At 41.1% G+C, this 18,589-nt stretch overlaps 1 protein-coding gene across 1 annotated transcript in view; it reads left to right on the forward strand.

Annotated features, from left to right (window-relative positions):
• PCDH15 (protocadherin related 15) overlaps positions 1 to 18,589 on the forward strand; it is a 495,784-nt gene that overhangs the window by 462,867 nt on the left and 14,328 nt on the right. Inside the window, exons 30-31 of the mRNA XM_062000927.1 lie at positions 7,980 to 8,198; positions 11,966 to 12,076. Of these exons, the coding sequence (XP_061856911.1) occupies positions 7,980 to 8,198; positions 11,966 to 12,076 (330 nt within the window). The remainder of the gene's footprint in view (positions 1 to 7,979; positions 8,199 to 11,965; positions 12,077 to 18,589) is intronic.

The raw sequence follows: 18,589 nt of genomic DNA on the forward strand, positions 1-18,589 counted from the left end.
AGCGTGTCTTTCAGCAAAGCAACTGATCAAGAAAATCGAATCAACTACAACCTTTGTGTTGTTATTGCAGGGTGATTATTTTTACTGTAAAAAGTAGACCTTTTTTTCTTTTCTCTAATTTGTCTGGATTCAGTCATAGAGTTTTATTACAACTTCAGGTGCTAGGTGGAAGCATCCAGTTGCTGCTTTTAATGTGGGCTTCCCACCAAGGTCTAGGCTTATTATGACATCGTCTGCTAATAGAATCATAGAGTGGTAGGGGTTGGAAGGGACCTTTAGAGATCATCTAGTCCAACTCCCCTGCAGAAGCAGGGTCACCTAGATCAGGTCACATAGGAAAATGTCGAGGCGGGTCTTCAAGACCTCCAAGGAAGGAGACTCCACAACCCCTCTGGGCAGCCTGTGCCAGGGCTCCCTCACCTGAACAGTGAAATAGTTTTTTCTTATGCTTAAGTGGAACTTTTTGTGTTCCAGCTTCATCCCATTACCCCCTGTCCTGTTGCTAGATACTGTAGAAAAAAGGGATGCCCCAACCTCCTGACAGCCACCCTTTAGATATTTGTAAATTTTAATAAGATCCCCACTCAGTCTCCTCTTCTCCAGACTAAAGAGCCCCAGTTCTCACAGCCTTTCCTCGTATGAAAGATATTCCAGTGCCCTGATTGCCTTGGTGGCCCTGCGCTGGACTCTCTCCAGCACTTTCTTGTCCCTCTTGAGCTGAGGAGCCCAGAACTGGACACATGACTCCAGATGAGGCCTCACCAGGGCGGAGTAGAGGGGGAGAAGAACCTCTCTTGACCTGCTGGCCACACTCTTCTTGATGCATGCCAGGATGCCATTGGCCTTCTTGGCCACGAGGGCACATTGCTGGCTCATGTTTAGTTATTATCAACGAGGACTCCCAGGTCTCTCTCTGCAGAGCTGCTCTGCAGCAGTTCGACCCCAGCCTGTACTGGTGCATGGGGTTGTTCCTTCCCAGATGCAGGATTCTGCACTTGTTGAACCTCATGAGGTTCCTCTCTGCCCAACTCTCAAGCTGGTCGAGATCCCACTGAATGGAAGCACAGCCTCTGGGGAATCAGCCAGTCCTCCCAGTTTGGTGTCATCAGCCAACTTGCTGAGGGTACACTCTGTCCCCTCATCCATGATGAAGATGTTGAACAAGACTGGCCCCAGAACCGATCCCTGTGGAACTCCACTGGCCACAGGCCTCCAACTCAACTCTGTGCCATTGATCACCACCCTCTGGGCTCTGTCATTCCAACAGTTCTCGATCCACCTCACTGTTCACTCATCCAAGCCACACTGTCTGAGCTTTCTGATGATGATGTTATGGGAGACAGTGTCAAAAGCCTTGCTGAAGTCAAGGTAGATGACATCCACTGCACTCCCCTTATCTAGCCAGCCAGTTATGCACTCATAGAAGGATATCAGGTTGATTAAACAGGATTTTCCCTTGGTGAAGCCATGTTGACACCCCTGATAACCATCTTTTCCTTCATATGTTTAGTAACAACATTCAGGATGAGTTGTTCCATCACCTTTCTAGGGATGGAGATTAAGCTGACTGGCCTGTAGTTTCCTGGGTTGCTCTTCTTGCCCTTTTTGAAGCCTGGACTGACATTGACCTTTCTCCAGTCCTCAGACACCTCGCCTGTCCTCCATGATTGTTCAAAAATGATAGAGAGGCTTAGCAATCACATCAGCCAGCTCTCTCAGCACTCTCAGATGCATCCCATCAGGACCCATTGACTTATGAGCCTTAAGCTTGGCCAACAAGTCTTTAACCTCTTCCACCCAGGGCAAGTCCTCTGCTGTCCAGGCCATCCTGTTATCCTTGCTGGACAGGGTTTCCTGAGGGCCGGCCTTGGCCATAAAGACTGAAGCAAAGAAGGCATTCAGTTCTTCAACCTTCTCTGCATCCTCAGACACCAGGGCACCCTCAGTGTTTAACTGTGGGCCCACATTCCCCCTCACCATCCTTCTGCTGCTAATGTACTTGAAAAATGCCTTATTGCTGTCCTTAACATCCCTGGCTAAATTTAATTCTAGAAGGGCTCTAGCCTTCCTAGTTGCACCCCTGCATGCCCTGCCAACGTTCCTATACTCTTCCCAAGAAGCCAGCCCCTGTTTCCACCTCTCTTAGATGGCTGCTTTCTGCCTGAGTTGTCCCAGCAGATCCTTGCTCATCCATGGAGGCCCCCTACCTCCTTTTCCTCCTTTCTTGTACATTGGGACACATTGATCCTGGGTTTAGAGGATGTGATGCTTGAAGATTGACCAGCTCTCATGGGCACTTCTGTCTTCTAGAATCATATCCCATGAGATCTGTCCAAGTAGAGGCCAAAGTCGGCTCACCTGAAATCCAGGGTCACGGTCCTGCTTTGTGTTCTGCCCCTTCCACACAGGATCTTGAACTCTACCACCTCATGGTCACTGCAGCTGAGTTTGCCTCCAACCTTCACATCCCCAACCAAGCCCTCCTTATTTATCAGCACCAGATACAGCAGCACACCCCTCCTTGTTGGTTCCTCGATCACCTGTGACAGGAAATTTTTGTCAACAATCTGTAGGAACCTCCTGGACTGTGTGTGCTTGGCTGTGTGGCTATCCCAGCAAATATCAGGGTAGTTGAAGTCCCCCATGAGGAACAGGGACTGTGATTGTGAGGCAGCTCTCAGCTGTTCGTAGGAAGCCTCATTCACTTCCTCCTCCTGATCAGGTGGCCTGTAGCAGACTCCTACAAAAATATCACCTGCCTTCCCCTGCCCATTATTTTTTACCCATAAGCACTCTACCTGCTCCTCATCCCCACCCAGGCACAGTTCAGTACACATTAATTGCTCCCTCATATAGAGAGCAGCTCCACCTCCACGCCTTGTCAGTCTGTCTTTCCTGAACAATACATATCCCTCCATGGCTGTGCTCCAGTCATGGCAGCTGTCCCACCACGTCTCTGTGACCGCAATGAGGTCGTAGCCCCTCATCCACACCCACATCTCCAGCTCCTCCTGCTTATTCCCCAGGCTGTGTGCATTGGTGTAGAGGCAGCGCAGGGGCTTACTCAAACACACAGGTTTCCCTGGATGAGTGCAGGAAATTCCTCTCCAGTTTGACTCTTTTTCAGGATGGTCAGCCTTCAGCATCTCAGCCCAGTGTGCAGATGAAGGGCACTTATCTTTGCATTCCCTGTCCTGCCCTGTTTCCCAGCTATAGGGGACAGCTTGTTCTATTTTGCTTCTCCCCCCACCCTCCAAGTCCCTTAGTTTAAAGACCTCTTTATTAAGTTTGCTAGTCTGCTCCCAAATATTCCAGTACCCTTACAGGAGAGATGAGTCCCATCCTGTCCTATCAAGCTGTAGTCCCCAAGGAAGGATCCATTGTCAAAGAGCCCAAAACCTTCCTGCCAGCACCAGCCTAATTAGTTGGTTTTTTTTTTGGCTTAATTATTTTTTTGTTTTAGAAGTCCCCTCAGCTCCACACTCTGGGCTGTATTCTTTTAATCAATTAGAGTTTTCTCTGAATCTTCTCCAATCTTCCAGCACTTTATTCTGAACAAGGAATACAAAGTTCAGGTGCAGTTGTAGCAGTGGTAGCTTTTGGAGCAACACCTATACAACCTCCTTCCTTGGTAGCCATGTTTTGTTTGTAGGTAGCCCCGTGGTTATGCAATCTTTTTAGGTCTCAGTCGTGCACTGTAAGTTTGCATTCCCTTGTCCATAGCCAGAACTGCTGATCGTTCCCAGAATAAGGGTCTGTCATTTTGCTCCCAATTTTATTCAAGAGTGGAAGTGGAAGTTAATGAAACCTGTTTGGAAGCCAGCAGCAGTCACTGATAGATAATCATTTTCACTCTGAGGAAAAGTACCAGTAAACCTGCTTACAATGCTGCCATAAGTGATTGTTGTACCCCAACCCACTCCCCAAACTTGTTTCAATAACATGTATCTTAACAACTTTCAGCCAGACTGCCTACTGATGCCTCTTTATCATTACTTTTCCAGTTTATGGATTCATTGAGGTTTGTATTTTAGCCAGTTTAGAGTATGGCCAAAGTGGAGCCCCACTGGAGATACTCAAAGTCAGAAGGACAATATGCTATGCTGTCCAGATTCACAAAATTTATATGACCTTGATGACAGTTCCCTTCTGCTCCGCACTTCAGAAAGCCCTCTTCAAATCTACTACTTTTAGTAAATGTCAGTGAGCTAGTGTCCACGAGTGGAAACAGCTCTTCTCTACTCCATAAAAAAATTTGGTTTCTGATGCAAAAAAAAAAACCCAAAAACAAAAATCTTTTTTCATTTTAGCACCCTCTGGAAATACAGGAATGTTTTTTTAGGGATGTTTGCGTATCCAGTGAAATATATAGGATAGAATAGCATTAAGATAGGTCAGAAAGCATTTTTTTTCAGATGTGAAGGGAAGATTATTCATTTGCCTGGTTTGCAAATGTAAAGCGGTATCAGTTCAGAACCAGTCTCATTAAGATGCTCCATGTGCATGCATATTCATCTTGCCTTTTTTTTTTTTCCCTTCTTTTCTTTCTTCAAAAGCTTTTAAATATTTAAATCAGCAAAATCCTGGGGAATGCTTTCTTGGCTTTAGGGTAGAGGTGAGTTGGTGTCAGCTTACTAAAGTAAGGAATAAAATGAAATGAGAGTTTTGTAGCTTGACATCTGAAGTTAAGTTTTCACTAGTAGGTGGGTGAACCTCAAGAGCTTTTGTTCATCTCAGGTACTTACCCAAATCTAATATGAAATTCTTTCTGTCACCATCTCTCCTGAAGTTTTGATCTTCAGAGGAATGGCTCAGTGTTATTTCTGCCCCAACCACAGGACACAGTAGCAGTGGTTGTAGTCTCATTTGGAAGAGGTTGCCAAGATTCACGTCAATTCTTCTGCCAGCCAGGAGTCTGCTCTGGATCATAACAGAAAAGAGATCAATAGGAGAAAGGATCATTTAATAAACTGGATATGATGGGAGAAAGGTTAGAAAATCAGAAGGAGATGGAGTTTTTAAAAAACCAATAAGGAATATAAATTTAGCAATAAGGAATATAAATTTACAATCTTTTTTCCAAATGCTGAAAAATTTCATGCTGTACTAACAGCACAGATTTAGCAATTCTGCCAGTGGTGATTTTAACACAACTTACAAAATTATTGTGCACTAGAAGATACCTGTGGCTCTTCCTAAAGGGGTTTTTTGGGAACAGCCTGCTGTGTTTCTGTTTATAAAACATAGTGGTGGCTCTGACTTCAAGTTTAAGTTAAACTTGTCACTGTTGGAAAACTATTTTTTGCAAAGATCTTTTAAGGAGGTAAGTTGAGGCTGGAGTGGAGTAGAGCGACCCCTTCCCCTTTGCGGGTGGAGTGCTGCTGGGATGCAGATGAATCCCAGTGCTGAGTTGTCCTGGCTGGTGTTGACAGACAGACAAAAGTCAGAGCAGTGCTGACATACCCAAGGTGCTTGGCTTCACACGGGAACTGCGAGGAAAGGGTAGTCAGGACAGCTAATACCTTTCAGCAGCTGAGCAAAGTCATGCACACCAATAACTACAGAGCTACATTCCCAAAAGAAGTAAACCCTGCTAAGCCAAAGGTGATGTTTGAGGCCTCTGTAATCACTGCTGGAAAATGTTGCTCCAAAACATCAGACTGTGTCCAACAGTCATTTAGGAAATGCAGAGAGACCAGGAGATGTCGTGTGCTCTGGATTCATACTGATGTGCATGACGACAGCATACGTCGGCTTTGGCCTGCTTGCTGCCAAGCTGTTTTAAATGGGCTGCCTCACCCTCAGAAATCCCAGACAAGTAGCTCAGTCCCACATATCTGCATTCAAGCAAAATATTTGGCTGGAAAATGAAGACATCATTTAGAAGTTGTGGATGTAACAGCCACACTATTTGGCACTGTCAGCTGGGGAAAGCCTATGGCTCTGAAGACATGGTAAACTTTCCCTATCCCACACTTTGTAAGAATGATGTGCAACAAGAGATCCATACATTTCCATACATGTTACAACTGATGACATGACAGTTTTATTAATCAGGAATCTGTCTGGTTACACTAAAAAAACAGGTCTGAATAGTAACTGCACTTTGTTATTTTCTTCCTCTACCACAAACTCCTGAAAGACTTTGAGGCCACTTAGATAACTGTACAGACTAAAATGATCAGCCTCCTTTTTTATCTTTTATGTGAAAGAAGGTTTGATTTATTGGAACATAAAACCCAGTTGAATCCAGAAAATTTCTCCTGCATATATTAGGTGGAAAATGTCCCCCCTTAAAAATAAAATGCTTACTCTGTCTCAATTCTTTGCACATTGTGTCACGTTTCATCATGGAGTAAATGTGTGCAGTTGAGTTATGAACCTGTTAAAATAGGGTTTGTCAAGAAAATGCTAGCAGAATTTTAACTGAGAGATTGTTAAAATCACACATACATTTAATGCCCTCTTTGATTCCTTTTACCAGCTTGAAGCATGTGTTACATGCACCAGTGACATCTAGCGTACACCAAAAGTAGCGCTCTCTTTGCACTTGCTGCGTCTTGCGAATTGTCACTGCATATCCCTTAAGTATGAAAAGTTTGCTTTTTCCCAGGCACTTCCTGTCCTTTGCTTGTTTACAAGGTTGTTCCAGGTTCCTCTCATAGGTGATACCCAAACCGAGGATGGATATCATTATAGGCTGCAAACAGTGTCAGCAGCATATGGTTCCTGGATCACCAATATCCTGGTTCTGCTGGGCCCTAGCTGTCCTCTCAGTCATCCTTGTAGGCCTACGTGAAGCCAGTGTTTTTCTGATAGCTGAATAAACAACCCATTGTTCCTGTAATTAGTAATGTTAGTCAAGAGTGTTCTGGGATCTGTCAGTGAGACCCCCTAAAGTTTAAATTACAGTTTATTATAAGCATGTAATGCTTTTATTTTTAAAAGACGAGTGAAAATACAGAAGAAATGGCCTGCATCTTAAAGAAAAAAGAAAGAATGAAGAGACACTTTGCAGTAATCTCTGTCTGCCATCCTCTGTGACCACAAATATAACTTTAAAGGAGTTGATGTAGCGTTGTCTAAAACGTTACTGCTGTCTTTGTTGCAATTCTACATTTCTCAGGACTGTTGCTACAGATTCCACACAAAAGTTGCCATGAAAAAGAGGACAGTGTCAGCCTAAAGCCAGTGAACAAACTCCCTCAGCACTGTGCCAAACACTGAGAGGGCATATCCTTCAGCTTTCCTGGTGTTGGGTTCATCCCGTCATGAGCCCTCTGTGTTTTCCTCTTTCCATCAAGCAGCCACCCTAGAAGAGGAAGGTCTTACTCAAGTAACTCAATAGTACCAGCTCTACAATCTAAGACAATAACAGAGACATGGAAGCTAACCAGACAGAGCAGATGGAAGAATGAGGTTCAGTTGATGCAGCTGGGGGGAAAAGGGAGCAGAGATTAATAAAAGCATAGTTTTTCCAACTGACTTTTATTCTTAATATTGAAAGGGAAGTCAAAATGGAACAAATTGTAGGCTATTTCTCCAGCCAAATAATTTCCTTAAGCAGCTGAGGGTAGTCCTCAAAAAATTACAACTCTTAGGGTATCATCAAGTTGATCTTTAGGCCAGAATGTTCTTCAGAGATGTGAGTAGGAGGGTTAGGTAATGCTCCGCAACAGACCACTGAAGGAAAAAGCACACATCAGGCCATTTGACATGCTGCTCTTGATGGCACGGAGAATATTTGCCCTGAGAAATCAGAGTAAGCTTCAGCTCACTTTTCCTGTTCAGAATTCAAACTGGTATTAAGTAGGTTGGAGTTATCAAGGACGTAGGGATTACAGGGCATTAGTGATATACTTAAGCACATGAAGTAGAGGTGTGAGCTTTATCAAACCGCAGTTATTAATACAGCTATGCAGTAATCCAAATGCAGTTAATGAACTTAGGTGTAATAGTTTTCTTTTGTGACATCAAAGGTTCCTAGATGGCAAACTACTGGATATCAATAAAGAGTTCCAGCCGTACCTAGGGCAGGGGGGACGCATCCTGGAGATCCGCACCCCAGATGTGGTCGCGAACGTCAAGAAGCAGGCGCAGGCTGTTGGCTACACGGAAGGTGCGCTGCTTGCACTGGCCGTCATCATCATCCTCTGCTGCATGCCTGCTATCTTAATAGTGATGGTCAGCTACAGACAGTAAGTACTCCTCTTCTTTTCTGTGGTAGCAATGTTGTAGAAGGGATGCTACGTTTCTTAGCAGAACAGCTCTGAAAATTGTCCTTCATTGAAAGGAAATTGTTATACAAGGAAATATTTTTAATTTCCCTCTTACCACAAGAGTTGGTCAATGTTTGATGTGGGCTATGTGTGAAAAGAGAATGTGTACAGGAAGTGCATCTTGCTGTACTGTTTAAAGCTGTGCTGCAATGACTGTTTTAGAACATATACCAAAACTCAAGATAAAAAGCCATGCATTTGAAATGCACGTGTAGAGTCAGAGCTGAATTCCATGCCCAAAAAACAAACAAACCCAAGGAACAAGGTAGTTTCAATAAATGAATCAAAAATCAAGTTGTGTATCTCAGACAAAATACGAGGACTTAATTCTTTTCATTTAAATCCTAAAATATTCATAATTACTTTTTTTTTCCCCAGCTGTATGCTCCTTAATTGCAAATGTTTTATGAAGAATTGTTTTCGTGCCATTTTAGAGCTATCTAACATAGCATACACCAGAGAGAAGCTTCTTGATATTTCTACTCACCTCTCTTAGAATGAAGAGGTTTAAATAATTGGACTAATAGACTAATTAAAGGATCAGCATCACTAACAAGTTCCTCTTAACTAAGCCTTTTCAAGTCCACTCATATTTAAAATCAAGGCATTTGGACTTGAAGGCTATATATTTATTCTTTAATTTCTTCTAATGGAAGATTTCTAATTCCATATGCATACTCTGAAGCACTCAAAGAATTACCCATCACTACAAAATCAAAATATAAGTAATTCTTTACATCATCCCCAGGAAATGACTGTATTAAATTTCTGTATATATCGCCACATCTTTTTATCTTCATTTTAAAATTGATGAGTTAGCAGTAATATGACACACCCTGGGAAACCTCTCCTTCCCAGGACCACACAGGGAGGAGTTTCCAGAGCCCTGGTGCTTTTTTTTTGCTTTTTTCTTTGTTTTGTTTTGTTTCTGTGAGAAAAACAAAATACTTTGGCATCTGCTCCCTTTTCCTGTTTTGAGAGCAGTGAAGCGTCAGTATCTCTGCAGGCTCCTGCTGCAGCCTTGCATCAGTCTGAGGGAGATGAGGGCAGGGAAGAGCCGATACACATGTATTAGAGTAAAACAATTACAATGTAAATGCTGCAGCACAAATAGATGTGGCACAGTGTGCCAGGTGAGATTTGAACTGTGTGTTTTTCCTTTCTGCACTGCAGTTAGGAGTTAGCAAAACCCTCTGTTAGTCATCATTTAAAAAGTAGCAAAAACCATCAGCCTGCCTGAGAGCTCTTTCCTTAGTGACTCCAAAAAAACAGCCAAAGATAGCTGTTTCTTGATGGTTACAACATGTTGGATTATCTTTGCATCCCAGTTTCTCCAAACAATTTGTGTTGAAATAAAAAGTCCTTTCAAAAGACTTTGAAAGAACTTACTGAACTGCTGCACCATTGGGATTACAGTACATCTCAAAGGTGCTTTACTTCTCCCAAAACCATATGCAAAATTTGCTTCCAGTGAAACACTGCAGAACCACTTCAACCTGCAGTTAGTGTGATGGTTTTATCTGAACTGGCTGGGTTTTTTTAAGAAATCTTAATAGCACTATTTTTTCTTGCCATCTGTTAGATTATCAGAAGATTATCAAACTCTTTTAAGAGCTTTAAGGAGTTTGCCTAATTTTTTTCATTAAAAAAATCACATTTTTGTTGTTTAGAAGTATGACTGGGAGTTGGATTTATGGCACACCAATGTGAATAAACTATATTTTTGTGAAAAAATGTGTTACCCAAGAGTGCCAAAAAAAAGAATTTTAGTGTTATTATCAAGCCTTATGGTTTGTTTTTTGCAATATGGCCTTTTTGTCTCCCTTTCAAAAGTAGTTTCAGGTTTTTTTCCTCTGATTCTGACAAAGTACATGCTCCAGTCTGAAGGGTAAGGAGGGAGAAAATAGTGGATAAATGTAACTGTCATGCTCACAGCACATATAATGGAACAGTTCCGATTTTTCTCACTGTTAAAACTTTTTTGTGCAGTGGGTCCATTTTTCAGTGGTTTCCAGATCAGCAATCAGGTTACTAAATTTTGTAAAAATAATAGTTACTGAACAGAAAACTCCCTGTATTTATAAAATTGTCACTGTCAAAGTGTAGCTCAGTGTCTGCATTTATGACTTCCAAACAAATCAGAAACTATCATTACTCTTTCCTATTAAACAGTGTCTTTGAAATCCCCTATCCAATAAAACCCCAGAGGGTAGCTCTGAATAATTGGTTATTTACTAATCACTAAAGACCCGTATCTTTTATATAGCAACCAAGAACAATACTCTTTCACTATTGAAGATGTTTTCTGTAGCATTCTTGAAACATGTTAAAATGAGAAAGTGGTTAAAAAACCCACATCTCTCAGTCCATCTGGTAAAGAAATATCATGAGGTATATTCCTGTTTTCATCTCCTACTCTTCTGTCCGTGTGAGTAGCAGGAATTGTTTTCTGCAAGCCTGAAGCAGTTTTCTCCACTGTAATTCATATTTATGCTGACTGCAGAATTACTTCAAGAGTATCAAAAATAGCAGCTAACAGTGTTCGACTCTGGAAATTACGATTCTTTAAACATGTAATTAATTCTGTAATTTTATATATGGAGCAATTAAGTCGCATCTAATTTATTACTCCTATTAGATTCACTGTTTAGGACAATTGTTGCAAAGAGAATTAATATAACCTTCCTTTTTATCTCTTTATCTTTTTTTTGCATAACAAAACAGATTCAAAGAGTAAGTACTTATTTTCAACTTTGTTTCTACAAGCTTGTATAGGAATATTGGCAGCCTACCAGTATTCTTTTTAACACGAAGGGGTACTAGACATTCAGGAACAGTTACTTCCTGTACTTCAACTTGCTCCTGATCACCCTGTATGACAAGGTGAAAAGTCAATTACATGGCTACTCAGTGGATTTTATTCTTGCATACTAGCACATGAAAGATCCCATTATTTGGGACATTGCCTGCTTCCTGCCAAGAAAAATGGAAATATTTCTCTGTATGTGGTATCCCTCAGGCAAGCAAGTACATGTTAAGCTAGAGTACATAGAAGGATTGCCCTAGGAAGGGTTGGGTACCCATCACCCTTAAACCCAAAGTAGATCAGTCATGTTCCCCAGTTTTATGCCCATGAGAGCCCACTAGCTTTGTTATCTGGACAGAAAACAGACATTTTTTCAGAGTGAATTTATCTATTCTCAAAAAAGTAATTTTATCATGAAAACTGTTAATTCACACGAATTTCCTAGTCAACTTGAAAGGAGAAAGGAGTTGAAAGTGATAATATAGACTTTGCCAAAGACTGGGTTTGTGTTTAAAATTGTGATTTCTTGGCACTTGGCTTACTCTCTCCACTATTAGTCCTGGGCAATCAAAACAGATAAACTGACTAATGAGAATGGTGTCAAAGCTAGCACATACCTTTTTTGGGGAAAATACCTGCTGTGACAGTGAGGTACTGCTGTCCAGGAGGTGTCTGTCCAAGGGAAGCTATGGGATTCCACCAAGTGAGAAGAAAGGACAGAGAGGTGGAAAAGCCATGAATACTGCTTCTCCTTGAAGACGAAACACAGGGATGATTTGAAAACTGCAGGAAAAACATGGAAAGGTTAGATGGCAGGTTAAGTTGGGGTATGGAGTGTTTCTAATGAGTATTTCTCCTTCCCTGCGTGGCTTTACCAAAGGCGACAGACTGAATGTGCAAAGACTGCCAGAATGCAGATGGCTCTTCCAGCGGGCAAACCTGCCAGCACTGCCGCCAACAACCTCTATGAAGAGCTTGGTGACAGCACTATGTGAGTATTTCAGTAAAATTGTTAGTGATCCAGGTCATCATTCATTTTCCAAGGGTATTACAGTGTCAAAAAAGGCTTTTCCTCGTGAAGGGGTCTTTCCTTAGCTGCTTGGGATTCTCAAACATCCAGAAAATAAATAAGATGACTCTGTAAGGAGAGAGAAGACAATTTCACCTGCTAATGGGAATTTCTTGTAGTTCAGGGGGAAACTTCAACAGGTTTTAAGCTGACAAAAAGCAGGGTATAATCAAATGCCTTTTTTCTAGAGCAAGAGCCTACAGCAGTCCATTGCTACCAGGAGGAGCCAGGACTGGGCTTCTTTAGGGCCTTGGCAAAATCAGGCCAGCATGTCACATTTTTCAAACACATCCAAGGTCTAGTTGAGTGATGGGCCTGGCAGTGTTTGGTTGGTGGTTGGACTTGAGGTCTTTTCCAACCATAATGATTTTATGATTCCTTAGTAAGAAATATTCTGTTGGGTGAAGTGTTTTTTTGTTGTTGTTCTGAACTTAAAACTGTTTGAAATTAAAGATAAGCAACTATCAGAACAGAGAAACCACAGGCAGTTCAGTGAATACATCATTTACTATTATATGCTCATAAAATACTAATATTGCAAAGACACTCACTTTTTCATGCCTCTGTAAAGCTGATGTTTATGAACTCTAACAACAGTTTAACAACAATTTAACTCCTGGCATGAAAATATTACAGTGCAGAATAGCCAATTAATATTTGTGTCATGCTGGGGGATTGTTGATAAGCTTGCCACACTTACTCATGGAGGTTTGTATTTTAAAACCAAGAAACACTGAAGAGCTTAGTGTTAATAATATGTTTGGAAGCAGGCAGAGAGCAAGCTGCTGGTGGTGTTGAGGATTGCTCTGTTTTCAGTCATTATTTGTTTTGCTCAGAAAGCTGAAATTTTCCAGATGCTGTGAGTGAGTTTATAAGAAGTGAAGGAGGCACAGAGCATATCAGTGCTGCTTTAACTCTTGACCATCCAAGTGCAGTCTCTGCATTTCAAATTACACAGGGAAGCTACATATGAAGCAAGAATAGCTTCTCCTAACTGCTGCATCCTCCAATGCCTTTTATCTTTGTGAAATGTTACTGCTTGGGCAGGATGGGAGGAAAAAACCTATGTCTGACAGTAGCATCGTTGCATTTTTGAATGTGAGCACTTCTGCTTGTGAACCTATCACATCTGTTATCTTACACTGAAGTAGCCTGCTGGATAAAATTCCTGCTTCTTTTGCATTTAACTAAATTTCTATTCAGACTAGTGATTCACTTCTGATTTTACAGGCAGTGATACAGACTTGATTATCTGTGAGCATTGGCTATTCACTGTGTTTTGTACTGATTAATACCTTGGGCTAATCCCAGAACAAGCCTCCTTGGATTTTTTTCTGTTTTAATACTGCAACAGAGAGGTGCAAATTTACAGATTTACAATGTTGGCTTTGGGGCTTAGACTTAGGTTCATTTTAACTAAAAATACTTTTCATTGCACCAAAAAAAAGGTGCCCGGTTTGAAATATTTTCCCACAGATGTCTGTGCATACAGCTAAGATACACTCATTTATTTCCCTCATGCTAAGTGACTAATCAAACATTAGCTAGTAAAAATCTGTACAAGATAAATGAAAATCCTTAGGATTTTAAAGAAAATAACATGCTTCAATAAAAAATAATTACAAATTCTCTTTTTCTGTCAAATATATGGTTTCAAGGTACTGGCATACCTTAGGAAATGCCTTTTATTCACATTTTTCATGTATTTTTATACTGTATTTCCAGTCTTTATTTGTCCAAGAGTTGTCATCTTTTGTTGCATTTCTGCCTTGTGTCTTGTTTTCTTAATTTGATGTTTGTAGCAAATGAAACTAAGCTCGTTAGTTTTAAATCTGCCTTGTCTCATAATTTTAATTTTTCTCTGTCTTTGGATACGTAGGCATCAGTAAGTAAGCTCATTTCATTGTCTTAATCTTTGTAGCTAGTAGAAATGCTAGTTAATTTCCCTTTCAGTAATTCCCATTAAACCTTGCAATCTGAAACTCATGTTTTATTTGTTCATTGATCAAGTACAAGAAAGACATTTACAGTGAAGTTTCAACACTTCTATGCTTCTTTATCCTTTTCTTGGAAGCAGAGATGAAGTATGATTGCTGAACTTGAACTGTATTATTTCAAAAGCCAAAAAGTCCTACTACTTTAAAAGACCCAAACCAACACTGAGTACACACAGAGATGTTTGCTTTCAGTTCATGGACTTAAGACCTCACAACTGGATGCAAATAAAACTGTTCTTGTCTGCTGTTTGGAATTCCTTGCAAGGCAGTTACACTTCTTTCAGTCTACAGAAACATGCTTCAAACTGGGGAGCTGATGTTCCCTATGCATAAACAGAAAAAGATTGCAGAATAACCTTATCCTTGAGATGTGTCATGTGAAGCTAGGAAGGAAGAGAGCTTTTGAAATAATCTGTTCCAGCAGCCTAAACGTTATGTCATCTTGCATGAGCCTTCTACTGGAGGATTTCCTTCAAGTTCAGAGTCATTTCTTTCTCTCATCTCTAAATAGACTGAGTGTGCTTGACCAGTCTCAAAGAATGCTGCATTAGAATAAAGAATGAGGTTATTATTAGCAGAAAGTCATTTATTTTCCAGTTATATGATGCCCAAAGGCAAGCCTTAGGCAGACTGTTCTTGTGGAGAACTCTAGTGCTTGGGGAGAGTTCATTCAGCCACCTTCTGTGGCTTTGCTGGGCGTTACTGCAAATGGGAGAGTGAGCATAAGGCTCACTCCATGCAGGGATTCTTATCTTCAGACCCCTCCAAGCCCTTATGACCATTGGGAAGCTGTAGTTTCTCTCTGTGGATGGTCTCCCAGCTAAAGCAAGAAGAAAAAGTTAGCAAGCCAGTGTGTTTCATTACTAAATACAGGCCTTCAGGAGACTTTCACATATTGAATTACTTAGAGAGGGTTTAATATCTCTTAATTAAATCCTATCCACTATCTAGTTATTTAAATTTCTCTTCCAGATTTACTAGGGAAAATTTAACCACCAGAGGTTAAATTTCCATTAACTTAGATTTGATGTTTTCTGAGATGAAAACCCACAAAAAAAAAAAAAAAAAAAGATGGAACAGTCTGACCAAGAGGTCTAAAACTTTGTGTTCTAACATTCATGTAATCATTGAAAATGTGGGGTTTTTTTTTTTTCCCTCTATTTCTTTGTTAATAAAGGCTGAGCCTTTTTAATCTAAATCCTAAAGAATACAACTCAAATTCTGGTAGAGACAAGACTAAGAATTTCTAACTCAGAGCTCTCCAATATTTTCATGAAACTTTCTAAGTGGCCAAAAGTAGTTTGGGGGGTTTGGTTTTGATTTATGTGTGTGTTATTGCTACTTATGCTATCCTTTACCTGCAGCTTCTTAACTCAGAAAGCAGGAGAGTTTTATGGATGGCATTCAAAATTTGGAGGGCCAGCAGTAGGCAAAGGTAGTGAAGCTGTTAATTGGACAAAAGTGGAATTCAACATTTATTAGCCCATTTCTACTGTAATGTTCCCATATGCTATCATGATCTCACCAAAGCCTGTCTTATAGAGACATTTAATATTTCAGAGAACTGACCTTTTTAAGATGGCAGTGGGATTTTTTTGTTTGTTTTGGGGTTGGGGTGTTTTTTTTCAATCCCAAGCAAAATGGTATATCTGTTTAGTTACAGTAAATTTGTATATGGCAGCAATGGAAATTTGATTCAATCTCATGGTTTTGATCTTCTCTTTGAAAGGATAAGGGGTTTGGTTTTAGCTCTGACATTGGTCAATATCTTAAATTTGTCACAGGTAGGGGGGAAAATAAATTTATTTTTAGCCTAAGGTGAGCATTGTTTAAAACAAGGTCTAAGGGCACACTTTTCTAGCAGGCAGTTTGGAGATACTGATTTTAAAATACTGTTGATCTGAAAATTTGCTCTTAAGTCTGTGGTATTAAAAATATTTGAGGAAAGTAGGTTGAGGCACTCAGAGGTGCTAGATGAATTCTAGAAGCCGGTGAATACCAATGAATACTACTTCTGGAATAGAAATTCAATGTAAACCAACTGCAGGGGTTTTTCATTTGGCACAGAGGTGAAGTTCATTTACATATGGATACTTCTGCACCAATATGTATATTGTAAGTGGAACAAACAGTGACCAGCTTGGAAGAAGCATTGTCAGGAGGATGCTCTTGAGTCTGGCATGCATCTCAGCTGAGTGGCTTCAGCTCCCATTGGCTGCCTCACAGAGACCCTACAGGTCTGAGCTTTAGGGATGCCCAGGTACACCTCTCACCCCTTCCAGGGCCACAGTTTCAGGCACACCTTGACTTGAACCACACTTGTAATTCTGTGTGTGAACTATACCCAGTCCTTGAAAAGCAGGGCAGGCAGGCCTAGAGACCACACAGGTTTTACAGAGTGATGAGCCAGTTATTACAAAATAGGTTTAAGATAAAAATTCCTGTGAATATTCCATGTTGACTGTGTGCAATATGGCACAGTGCCACTGCCATTTGAGTGGTGGAGACACAGTTATCCATACATACACTATGCATACCCTGAGTCCGAATTATCTCACAGAGAAATTGGATTGATGTTTTCTGTCACTGGGGAGATAGGACACAGCAATGACTGATACCTGTGAAATCTAAGGGATTTTTTTAAGAGAAGGTTAACTTATTTTTTAACCTGCTGAGTAGCTGAAAACTTGTTCTAATCTTTCTTCCTCCTCAAGTCCTTCTCCCTTAAAGAAGATGACAAAGTAAATGTCTTGCCCAGTAGTCTAGTAAATGTGACCTTTCTGTCGGATAGTAGTAGTTTGCTAGAAGTAGTTGAATTACTCTGATTCATATCATAAGTTTTTTTTGTTCTCTCTCATAAGTATCTATGTCCATGCATGTTTCCTCACATGTGATTATCTTCTTTTCTTTCAAGTCTTTTTCTTCTCTACCATTTCCAACAAAGCAGGGGAAAAAAATCAGTCTTAGAAGAAGGAGACCGTCAGAGAGTTATAAGCAGCTTTGCTTCCCGTGCTATTGAGGCTCACAAGCAATCTAATATCAATGGATCGTTGAACAATAATCTCCCCAAATCTTCAAGTAACATTACATTTTTATCTGATGAGAACCCATTAACTACTCAAAACCCATTATATGTGGAAGGTGTCACTCAAAGTCCTGCTGCTGCTGGGTTTCTGCGGAAAAGAAATGATACTCTAGATACTCTTTGTACTTCAAGACTAGTCTTGAGAGATACCTCTTTGAGAGGCAATCGCCGTGCATGGACGGTACCAACTAATCTTACCAGGAGACATGGACCTGGTTCCTTGAATAGGCCGGTTATCATGGACCCCGTTCAGTGGCAACAGGAGAGACTCAAAACAGAGAGTGAAGGAGCTGAAAATCATCAAAGCAGTGTTGATATTAGCAGTCCACTATTTCAGAAAATAAGTGGCCCCAAGCTAAGTGTAAAAGAGAAGGCAAGGCAGTTTGAGCAGCAGGCCTTGCAGGAAATGAAGCAAGTGAAATCTCCTGATATGAAATCTATCCGATCACCAACACACAGTATTTGTTTCCAAGAAGGACAGAATGTGCTAGAGCAGTCTGCAAAAAGTTTGATTGCTTCTCCTCACCTTCGTTCTTCTCCTCTTTCCTCTCCAACACCTTGTGCTGAAGTAGTTGAACCAGAGACCTCCACAGTCCCCTCTGTAATCATCACTCACCATGACTATCCTGAAGAACTTTCTCCTCCACCAACTCGCAAACCAACCCCTCCGTCTTTTAGGATAAAGAAATCAGTTTGCCAAAGTCTTCTAGCTCCTCAGACCAAAGAAGTTATAGAGAGCATTCCAGATCCACCTAAAATTCCCCCACCCCTACCTCCGCTGCTGCCACCGTCACTGCCACCACCACCTCCATCCCCTCCACTCTTGCCACCACATCCTCCACTTCCTTTCACAGTTTCTCTTTCTTCATCATCTCCTGTTAGCACCCAGCACCTATCCCCTTCCAAGCATTCAAAATCCCTTGCCAAACAGCCAGCTGTACCACCACTGGCCACAGTGCCAGAGCCTCCTCCCCGTAGGGAGCTGAAAGGTATTCTTAAAAACATTCAGAATTTAGCAGCAATTGAAAAGTCTGTTGCTAACATGTACAGCCAAATAGACAAAAACCACCTTCTGCCCAAGCATGTTTCTAAGCTCAAACCGGTTGCAACACCAGAGGTACCAACTCCAGAGGCTGGGGCTGAGCAGAGTCAGCAGAATGGCAACTTGGGCTGTGTGGTGGAGGAGCTTGAGAAACGCTTCCCGTCTCAGTCAACAGCACTGTAATACTCACGGTTGGATGTTTTCTGCATGTAACATTTTGAGGGAGATGACTCCAATGCAGCACATAGTATCTGCCTCAGACTCTGTAGAAATGTAAACTTTTCCCCTTTCTCTGCTGTGTTTCACCACTT

This window comes from Colius striatus, chromosome 8 (genome assembly GCF_028858725.1).
Source record: "Colius striatus isolate bColStr4 chromosome 8, bColStr4.1.hap1, whole genome shotgun sequence".
Classification (NCBI taxonomy): Eukaryota; Metazoa; Chordata; class Aves; order Coliiformes; family Coliidae; genus Colius; species Colius striatus.